Here is an 11184-nt window from a genome sequence, read left to right as displayed (position 1 = left end):
GGCCACCTCTTGCCCCGCTTTCTTCATACCATCACCTCTTCCCTCCAGTTCCATGGCGTGACCGGCATGACCCCGTGTGTCCCGTCCCCTGGGCTCCCCCTGCCTCATCACTTTGTGATGCCGTTCTGTTCCACCGGTTCTCATCCAGGGAACGGGCCTGGCCCAACCCAACCTTCCTACATGCCACCCAAACCGCCCTGGGGAGCACGGGCACCTGCCCCGTGCGCTGGGCAGAGAGTTTCAGCCTGACCCACATTCATTCACGTTTGCTCATACCTGTTTTAGCATTTATTATTGCCATGCTCTGACAGTGATGACTGAGGGCGTTGGCCATAAAGAGCTGAAACTACCTCAAAACATAATGCTAAATTAATTCATTAGCGTTTAGAAAAAAAGGGTAGTGGAAGAGAAGTGTCTTTTTAATTAGCTAATGAGACAGCGTGGTTGATCTCTGAATTTCATATACCACTGAAAAGCAGCACGTTTTCTCTATTTAACATAATGGTTCGGGAAGTAACGAGTATGCACAGCAGAGGCCCAGGAAGCGATTACAGCAATCCCTCATTATCCTACTGGTTAAGCTTCAAGCACCGTGCCTGACACTGCTGTTCATCTCCCAGACTGTGCATCTGCAAAGTGAGATATAAACACAACACATACCCCCCCCTCTGCTATCAAGAACCTGATCTATAACATTTTTGCAAATGGAACTGTGGTATTGTACATACTTTACCAAGAGTACAGCATGTTTTAAAATCTAAGTTATAATCCCGTGGGTTAAACATAGAACTTTAACAAATACGTACAGATGCTTGAATACGTGCCAATACGTACACATATTCACAGGGGTCTTTTCCACCCTGCACTATTTGTTTAAGTTTTGTTGACAGATCTCAACTAGCTAGGAATGCTACCCTACCTCTTTCTGCAAATTTATTCAGTTTAAATATGTAAAACATGAGGTTGAAGTGCGATGCATTTCCCTGCATGGGGCTGTGAGTGTTTGTACTCATTCAGAGGTACTTTGGTAAAGGGCTACAGGTAAAACACAAGGACACGTTGCAGATTCACCCAAAGGCCTCCTGCAGAGCGACTGCGGTTGCTTGTTTTGCTGTGGATAATTCAAACATACCAGACATTTCCATTACATATGCAGAGTACTTACGTGCTCTTATTCTCATCTCCGTGCAGGTGTACTGGCAGATACTCGTGTGGGATGGAGGAAGCCAGATGTTTCACTCAAATTTAGGGAAAGGCTGAGCTGAGGCCATGGCAGAGCCTGAGGAATGACCACAACCACCTGACCCAAAGACACAAAATTCCAGCGAATTTCTGCCACAAACCTGCTCAGTTGCAGCAAGGGTGTGAGGGATGAGGGAGCTTCCCCCTGCCTAGCGACACCTTTTGTTAGTAGTTAATGGCATTTTTGTGGAAACAGGATGAGAGAAGGCTGCCACTGGTTACAATGGTCATTACTCACACCTTCTGAAAAGGGAAAGCCTGAAGTTTCAACCTCAGAAAATAATCAGCTCACCGTTTTCCTTGACTTCAAAGCTCCCTGCAAGAAGTTGTTTTTCAGGTACTGTTCAAAAAGCAATTTGTCCTGATCCTTCTCTTCCTGCTCTGCAACACCCCTCAGCAATTGTTGGGCTTAGTTTCCACTTCTACTGCGTATTATCACAACATGCATCTCATACTCAGCACTGAACAAATAGAGCAGCATGGCACAAACATGGAAAACCACTGCCTGGGTATATATATATATTTTTCAATTAACTTCTGGTGTAGTATATTACCCCACAGCAAGACAAGAGGATGCAGTAAGGCGTCCACAACGCAGCTCCTAATTCAAAACAAGCATTTGAAAGAGCTTTAAGATATTTTTGTCTCATTTACTCAGTAACCCCAACACATGTGCTTGTCTATTACGAGAGTTTTCACTTCCCTCCAAACTGTTTCTGGTGAAGCCAAAGTCGAGATACCTCAAAGGCTGACAACTGCTTTGATCCAGCATGGCAAATTCTACTTCTCCACATAAAGAGCTACTTAAATTCACCCAAGTAACCTTTCAGACTAAGACGGACAGCAGAAGTCTGTAAACAAGAATAAATTTATTTTAGATTCTTTAAAGATTTAATGATATACAAAATGTATACAGTATTATATCCTTATAACATTTTACTTTTCCCCGTCAAACATAAAACACCATTTAAACAGCTATTGTGTTCGTGCCTTTAGGTCTGTATCTATAAGATACACTACTGAATAAAAAAAATTTATAGAGCTATATACTGCCCTTTTAATTAAAAATTACAAATTAGTACCTATGTAACAAAAAAAAGAAAAAAAATCGCAGCATGAAACTTCAGTTGGACAACAGTTTTTTCTTGCTGAATGCTCAACAATATTTGGGACAGTTAAATTACATTTTATTGGCATGAAGGTGCATTGCAATCTCCCGTACTTTACATAATGCTAATCCAACCCTAGTCTCTCTTAAATAAGTACCACAAATAACATAACATTAAAGATGTTTTCTACACAGTTTTAAATACATTTAAAAGTTACGTGTACATTCGGTTTTGATATACTGGTTTTACGAGATCTTTGGAAGGCAGAACTTCTGAAGCAGTCACTACGTACAACAAAAAGCACTTCCAACTTGTGTTCTTACAAGGCAACTTATTTGGACCAGTACATACTATTTCTTCTATTAAATATGATTATACCAGTCTATCATGGCTTTGTTACTATTTGACGGTGACTTGATAAAATTGAAATGTATAAAACAAGAAATTCAATTACGCACAATTAAGGGCTGTGTTCCCCCCCAAAAATAAAAATAAAAATAATTAAAACAACCCAGCTTTACAGCCATGAAGCTGGATCCTGATTCAGGAGACTCTCTCTCTACTGGAAAAAATCAAGTTCCTACCTTCAACCTCAGCCTACTGGCATCATTTACACACCTCATTTGGCTCTGTCTTCTCCAAAACACCAGGTTAACAGACAGCTGCTGAGAAAACACTAGTGGAACACTTCCAAAACCACTCAAAATATACTCTGGCATTACAGAGGTAGGTGCTTTCTCCTGCCTTTTGCTGATGGACAGCAAGACAGCTGCCAAACAGACAAATGCTTTACGTTAAAACATTGACTTCCAAAATCCATTTGGCTGAAGGCATATTGCACACCACAGGACTGCAGAGAGAAACGCCTCCACTACACCAAAACAAAATTTAAAAAAAACCTTCTGCTAAAAACCCCCTTTAAAAACATATCTTAAATACTTGTCATTATTCCACCTTCAAAATGATCGGCCACCAAGCTGTTCGCTGTGGATGGTTATCACAAGTTGTTAGGTCCTTAGATTACGGACCAGCCAAAATTCCACTTAGACAGCAACCCTTGTTTTGCCATATCTTTCTTTTAATTATAGCGAGGAAAGATAAGTGACAACTTTGTGACATTCCACTAAGTTTGGATGAAGCCACTGATTTGGTCACATCATTAGAGCATCAGACGAATAGAATTAGCTGAATCAGATTCTTTGGTGCAGCTTCCAGGCTGAATTGTCAATTCAGGGGAATCGTCCTGAGGAAATATCTTGTCAGGTGTGTAATCATTCCTCTTCAGATCTGTGCAAACAAAATGAAGTCATTTTGGTTACCGTTTCTTGAGCTAGTAGAATCAACAGGGCATAAAAGTCTTTCAAAGAATTGGGTATACATATGTACTTATAAACAATTCCTCAATATACACTGTGTCAAAAAAGGTTGTTTTTATCATACGTGTAATCGGAAGCCTAAAGTTCTGCTTTAAAAAGTGATGGAAACTTTAGGATTATTTTATTTATAGATATTTTATTTATAGATATTATAGCAAGTCTTGAGTCAACTTTCCATGGAAATTGGATCCTTCCATGATCTGTTTTTATGTTACCAGGATTTACAACTCAAATTTGAAACAAATGACTTCATGTGAGAAACAATCTGGAAGAGAAGTGTGAAATAGGCAGGAATCAAAGTTCCTTATGTTGTTTGCTGGAGTCTAAGAGCCTGATAACAGAGAAACAATTTCGAGGTTTGCGACGGGTGTAGTGTAGTTCACGTGGCAAAAATATCTGGAATTGAAAGTTTAACAGAACGAATTCCTGCAAACATAGCCATATTTTTTAAAACAAACAAAAAACAGCAAAAAACCCCAAACATCACATATGAAAAATTCCAAACCACAAAAACCAAAACCAGATCAACCAAAAAACCCCTCAAAACACATATGAGCACCATTTTGTTAAAAAAGCCTGAAGGTTTGCAGTCATCTTGACCTGCTTTTCCTAGGACCCTTTATCATTTTTTTTACTGTACCTTCTGAAGCCTTGATCAATCTGGTCTACCTTCCTCAAATACTGTGCATGTGGATATAGAACACAGACATTCTTAACTTCTTCATTTAGGATTTTATCTTAAAATGGTTTACCATTTTAAAAGTTAAATTACAAAATTGGTCTTTATTACTTATTCCACTTTGACAGCGTGACATATCTATTTCATTATGTATCACACAACATTTCACATCAAAGAAGAAATACAGCAACGCTTACCAGGAAGTTTAAGCTTCCTGCAGCAGGAATTACAGTGATGCTTCGCTCTGAAGTTTTTTATTGCATCCTCTCCCAGATTGGCTGGACCGAACACCATATCGTATGACCTTAGAAATACAGTGCACATAAACATGGGTTGCATGTGTTCTCTCGTGAAAATTTTATACTGCTCTTCTGTAAACCCTTCTTTAACCTTACCTTTTTTCTCCAGCTTTTATCACAGAGGGATCTGTCAAATTTTCACCAACACCTTCAGACAACACACGAAGAGTAAGTTAAATCTAATACATTACGTAAATGCATTAATATTGAGAAGCCTTGGAATCCTTAGCTCTGGCTTCTCCGCTTCCCCAAGAATAAAAGCAGAAAAAGAGATAGGTGATAGCCTTTACCCTTACAAAAATTGCTCCTAAACAAGCACTTTGTACTTCTCAGATTTCTTCCACCCATTTTTACATCTGCCTGCAAATCCTAACTTTAGTTTTCACCCACAAGAAAGAAGTTTTCTATATAGTTCTCGAAGCCAGAATGTCTGACACACAATTCAGGATAAACACAGCTTACCGTATCGGCACTACACAAATGCACCCCAAAATAGAAAGTTTTACAGTGCATATCATTAGGAAAAGATGCATATATTTATATTCCCTCTGTTGCTGTAAGATTTAATGCCATTTAAATAAGGCAACCATAGACTCAGATTAATCAGACCAAGATGCATTAAGTAACGCTTGTTATTTATTACAGGCACATGAATTTTAATAAAACACTATCAAAAGAGAAATACCCACAAATATGTACCTTGGCCCCAATCCCAGTTCCAAAATAAGGACATTACCTTGCAGATCTAGTACCAGCAATTCTCCTCTTGTATACTCGTATGTCCAGTGGCTGAAAGCCAGCATGACCTCCTCTAGCATGTTAGTTGGAATTATTTCATCGCCGTTATTGTTGTTGTATTTTCTAAACTCCCCAGTCATGCACTCTTCAACCGCAAACCACTGGCCAGCAGAGTGGCAATATAACAGGAAAACTTCCAGGAACCTAGTAAAAAGTACACCTAATGAATACATTTCCAAAATAAATGGCAAATATATAATTTCTACTGGATTTTAATTTTATTTACTAAAACTATAAGTAATTTGAAACTGTTAGACAAAGTCATTTATATTATCTCCCTATGCTAGAATCAGTGCAAAAAGTATCAACAGAAAATATTGCCAAGGATAACTCTGCTTGACACATTCATAGCAATGTTCTGAGACGTATCGTCACATATCAGTACCTTAATATACTTGATCTATTATACTTGATCTGTTAACAACCCTGGAGGCATTCTTCTGAGTCAAAAGCATGCAACATAACAGAAGTTTAAATACACTCACCTTGGAGAGTATGGGATGGACTTAGGCTTCATTTGATTGAAAGCAAAGGTGAGCTTCTGTGCTGCTCTCTGCTGCTGGATTTCCTGCAATTCAAAGCCCGTGTGTCATTAGCTGCACTGTGTGCCAGGGAACATGAAGGAGCCCACAAGGCAGCAGGAACAGCAAGTGTCTGTTCCCCAAGACAGTGTAACAAATCACTTGCTCTTTAAATTATTTGTGCTCTTTGACTAAGCAACCCACACTGGAGCAGAGCTTTTAACCCTTTAGCTCATACAGAACCCCCGCTCACCTTTTTTTACTAAGTATATCCTAATTGGGGGGTGGAGGGGAGGTGTCCTGTTGAACATTTAATGCCTGTCTGTTTAACAATTGCCAAGGATAAAACTTACTCTCAAGCACAAGTGCAACACAGTGTCCTCCTTATAGATGCTTGACCAAGTATTCACAACTTCAGGAAGAAAAGATTTGATGATATAAAGGTGTCCTGATTTCAGGATATCATATTCTGACCACGTGCATACTACTTTAAGAGCTCGACGTAAACCTCCTCCCATCTCCTCTTTACTTAAAAATTCAATTTTAGCACAGAGTCCCAGTTGTGACCAGGAAGACATGCTGTTGTTCAGGATGCTGGGAGAACTTTCCTCAAGGCGATACACAGTGACTGGTTCACCTACGTTACAGCACAAAAAGCAAATTTAGTTTTCCAAGCTTGAAATTAAAAGCACCGAAACCCTACAGTTTTACATTTCAACATGCTGCAATATTAAGTTGTTACTAACATCTTTCACACAGCAAAGCAGTACAGCAGTTCTGTCCTCCTAATTAGAACTATTAATGACACTGTTCAAACAGCATTAAGAACACTGAATAAATGTTTGTTTACACTTTATGAGCTAAGACAACTTAAACAAATCCTTCTAGAATAGTTTGTTATAAAAACTACACGTACAATACTATCATCACTGTGTCACTGTTTCTGAGGACAACCACAGTTATATCTAGATTTCATAAATAAGTGACCTGCCCTAGAAAAAGGTGTTTCACTCAGATTTTGAAGTGTTGCAAGACAGACACTGGACAACTATTAGTTCACTAAAAAAAGTTCACTGTAAAAGCAAGTGTGAAATTTGGCTTGATAATTCTACATTAGAATGAATCTGTACAGGGTTCCCTTTTGTTTTCTTCCCCAAAAGACCGTAGCGAACCAGCAACACGAAGCGCGATTCTTACCTCTTGGAGGCACAGGAGTGAACGGAATGCTCTGTGATAATCTCATCAAGTTATTTCTTTCTACAGCTAGAGGAAAATTACAGCATTCATTAAAGTTTAATGATCTAATAAGTGTCATTAAAAAATATGAACATTAGTTCCTAAGAGGGACTGACCTGAGTAATAATAATTGATATCCATGATAGGCTTGAAAGGAGAAGCAATACCTAAAAGAGATTAAAAAAATTTTAAAAAAAGGAAAAAAAACCCACAACAGATACTGCCTGCTATCTCTATTGTGTATTAAAATTATCACAGGCAAAAGAACACATGCCAAGTAACTATAGCTTGAAAAAGATCTGCTGTGCAGAAAATTGAGTATCGTGCTTAGCTCTTCAGTGCTCAATGGTAGGCTATTTATTAAAAAAAAGACACTACTACATGCCCGTTAAGTTCCAAATTATCAGTAGTTAAATACATTCTCATGCAACACCCAAACTGTTGCCTTTATGAAAAAACTTCCAGCTTGTTTATAGCAGAAGCGAGCTTACCATTCAATGCATCTTCTTCAGATGGCCTGTGAAATGCCACAAAACCAACAGTCATTGTTTCTTAAAAAAGTTATTTTGCATTCACTGATTTTGACACATCATCTTAGGTCACCTTGATAACCTCACAGTCCTGCTTTTATCCTAGTTTTCAAGGGCAGTACAGGTTTCTTAATTACAAAACAGTAATGGAAGGCTGTTAAGTAATCTCATGTTTTTAGATCTATACTTTAAATACCACCAAGTCACGCACAACATTATGTAAAGTTTGCATCACAAGAGCTCATTCCCACAGAGGTGCTTTAATTAAAACTTGTTCACAACATCTTTGCCCTCCTGTTATCAGATTAATAAGGTAATGGCTTTAACAGTTAACTCAGGGGATAATTGTTAACGAGAGCAACGTCTGCACAGTTTCACAGGAGGTTCACAGCGTGAAAGGCTGGGTAAAGACCTTTACCAGGAAGCCAGCTCCTTCGTAAGTGTCAACACAGTCATTTTCATTTCAGGGCATGTTTTGCCCTCTGACATGTGGCCCCATTAATCTAAATAGAACCTGTCAAAGCATTCCAGTGAACACATTCAGTTATTTATTAGAAAAAACCTTAAACCTTGTTTTTTCATTAAATGTAACTGAATACCACTTTGGCCACAGACAACAGCCAAAAATAAAAAGAAATCAAAATACAGAGGAACAAAATTACTCCATTAGTAGAAAGCTTACTTACATTTGACTGCTGTTTGAAGGTCTACCTTGTAACCAATCCTTTAAAACAAAGGAGAGGTGGTTTCAGTTTTGTAAGGAAAACATAGTGTAGTTAATTGGAGGTGGGGTGGTAAATGTGCTTTAAGACCTTGCAGTACAGCCTGTTTATTGGAAACACTTCACCAGGTTGTACTGAACTGCAGTTGAATGGAAAGACTCAGGAATGGTAAATACAGTTAAAAGTAACAGGTAAGGCTATATTATTCACTACTGTTTATGGATTATATACATAGTTAATTTTTTTTTTTAAAAGTTGTGGTTTTTTCCACAAGCAGGAAGCAGCGTATGTTTTCGTAGTGAGAAGATGCACAATACGGAGCAGAGAACACACACAACTTCTTCCCTCAGTCAAAACAGGTCCCCTCCTCTTGCCTCATTGAACAAATGAGTCCACAAATCAGTATTGTTCTTTACACGACCTGTTTCTTCCATTGGTACAGTTTCTAGTTCTGCTTAACAACAATAAGAAAGGAGGATACAAACCGTCAGCAACGCTGCTTTAGAATCTACTTGCTGACTGTCTTCAGTCGATGCTCTTCTACTCTTGCTGTACGCTGCAAACAAAAGAGATTCGTAACTGGACAAAGAATGGCATGTGTCATTGTTTCTCACCTATTTCCTAATAGAGTGAGCAACTAGACAGCTTAACACGGCTCTCATTAAAAAAACCCTGATCCACAACTATCTGATCTGTACGAGTTTCCAGCAGAGTCCTGACCAAAGCACTTTGTGACTCTGGCCATCTGTGACAAATACAGGCTAACAGAATTAAGCTGGCATGCCTAGAAGAGACGCAATGAGATATAGGAGCAGAATCAAGTAGTGCCAGTCATGAAAACATTTCAAGATGCTTTAATTTTATGTTTCCTTTGTATCTTTTGTATCCTTTGTATCTATATGCATTACCAACACAATTTAGAGATAAAATTAGGTCGCCTGAAAAGGCAACACACTTACGTTGTTCTGAATGGACTCCCAGAGGGTCAGTAAACCCACCGCAAGAACTAGATTGTCTTAGACCACAGTCAGTTTGAAGACCCTACAAAAAAAGCCCAACACATATCATTAGCCAGTATGATCACTGTTTTCAACCGCTACTCTTATAGCACACAATCTGCCCAGTTTTCTTTCCTAGAAGTATCCAGGATTATTTTTAAAAACAAACAAACAAACAACTTGTGGATGTACCTACAAATACCTTGCTGCGCAAAAACGTACAAGCTGAGCGCATAATTGAGCTATAATTCTCTTCACAGTAACCATCAGCTCTAATATTTTCAGGTGCATGTTAAGACTACTGACCCATACTGAAAGAGTTCTCTTAAAGAGAGTGTTACAATAGGGTACAATTACAAAAACGTACATTACACTGGATCTCTACAAGCACCAAGTTCCGCTATTCCATCGCGCCTTTGTTAACAATCAATTCTCACTTACGAACATGGCTCTGGCAGAAAAGTTCAATTTTAACCCACTGAAAATAGGAACAAAATCTAGAGAAGTCTTGCCACATAAAAACCTACAGTTTACTAATAGTATTTCCTCAGAGATGTATTCCTTAGTAATAATTATGTACTTTCTGAATATCTGCTGTGGTGGTCAGGTTCTAACAACAAAATATTTCTTTTGCAAAATAGGAGAAAGGCAGTTTCAGCACAAACTAGACCTACATGTAGAGTGGCGTGGGGCTGGAGTATTTGTCACAGCCAGCATATTAACTCCAATGGTTACCTGAATAAAATCGAAAAATTCAAGATTTTGGAAAATAAATACTAGAACTTGAAATGCTGTGCCCTACATGAAAGCTAAGGATTAAAACAGTCCCACCAGTTAAGATGGGACAACTCTATTACTAAGTGTCTAGGAACAGTGGTACTGTCTGGAAATGCTACTGGAGTTTGCATCCCTACAATAGCAAACACTGGAACTATGTCAAGGAAACATCCAGCTGTATCTGTATATAGGTTCAACTGTAGAAGTTTGGGGTTTTTTTTGTTTGGTTGTTTTTTGGGGTTTTTGTGGTTTTTTTTTAAAATCATGATCAGGGTTTACTTACACATAATGATACAAGAAAACAGAGTTCCCTGTCTTCTGGTGAAAATAATGTCTCAAATAAATGCAAACCTCCTTTACTTACTTGAAGTCTGGTTGTCTCTATACCCTCCAATATAGCTTTTTTGAAGTCTTCCTGTTGCTCCTATTAAAAAGGAAAAACAACCAAACAAACAAGCAAGCAAAACCAAAGTAAATTGTAAACATTACCAAAAAGCCCACGCCAAAAATACACACACACAAAAAGCTTTTTGGCCACAGGTTATACTTATCAGAAGGTCCAGAAGGGCAACTGAGCAGAACACTGACATTGCAACTGGCCATAATGCAATTCCCAAGTCAGATTCTCCCCCGAAAGAGGGGTAACTGTAAATGGTAACTTGTATTTACTAACTTAACAGCTGCAGTGAGAAAACTAACTCTTTTATATATATTACAGCACATGGAAGACAAGTTTGGTACAATCAATCACTTTCCATTTAGTTATTTTATTATTCTTTAAGAAAATGGAAATTATACATCATTTTAGAATATGACAAGTTTATTAGAGAGGCCTTTTCTTCTTGGAAGCATAATGAACAATTTTTGTCACTTTTTAACATCATATGGACTGTCATC

The 11184-nt window shown here is 38.3% G+C and overlaps 1 protein-coding gene across 1 annotated transcript in view; it reads right to left on the bottom strand.

Annotated features, from left to right (window-relative positions):
• Window positions 1–2171: 2171 nt before the first annotated feature.
• Window positions 2172–11184, bottom strand: part of TRPM7 (transient receptor potential cation channel subfamily M member 7) — a 55604-nt gene continuing 46591 nt past the window's right edge. The window contains exons 28-40 of the mRNA XM_065641347.1: window positions 10652–10711; window positions 9472–9553; window positions 8998–9068; window positions 8477–8514; window positions 7752–7777; window positions 7377–7427; window positions 7222–7287; window positions 6378–6661; window positions 5989–6071; window positions 5442–5647; window positions 4802–4853; window positions 4604–4710; window positions 2172–3638 (exon numbers count right to left, since the gene is read on the bottom strand). Of these exons, the coding sequence (XP_065497419.1) occupies window positions 3511–3638; window positions 4604–4710; window positions 4802–4853; window positions 5442–5647; window positions 5989–6071; window positions 6378–6661; window positions 7222–7287; window positions 7377–7427; window positions 7752–7777; window positions 8477–8514; window positions 8998–9068; window positions 9472–9553; window positions 10652–10711 (1254 nt within the window). The 3' untranslated portion in view covers window positions 2172–3510. The remainder of the gene's footprint in view (window positions 3639–4603; window positions 4711–4801; window positions 4854–5441; window positions 5648–5988; window positions 6072–6377; window positions 6662–7221; window positions 7288–7376; window positions 7428–7751; window positions 7778–8476; window positions 8515–8997; window positions 9069–9471; window positions 9554–10651; window positions 10712–11184) is intronic.

Source organism: Caloenas nicobarica, chromosome 10 (assembly GCF_036013445.1).
Source record: "Caloenas nicobarica isolate bCalNic1 chromosome 10, bCalNic1.hap1, whole genome shotgun sequence".
In the NCBI taxonomy this organism is placed as follows: domain Eukaryota; kingdom Metazoa; phylum Chordata; class Aves; order Columbiformes; family Columbidae; genus Caloenas; species Caloenas nicobarica.
Note: the sequence above shows the minus strand (reverse complement) of the source record. Positions and strands in the feature narration are given on the sequence as shown.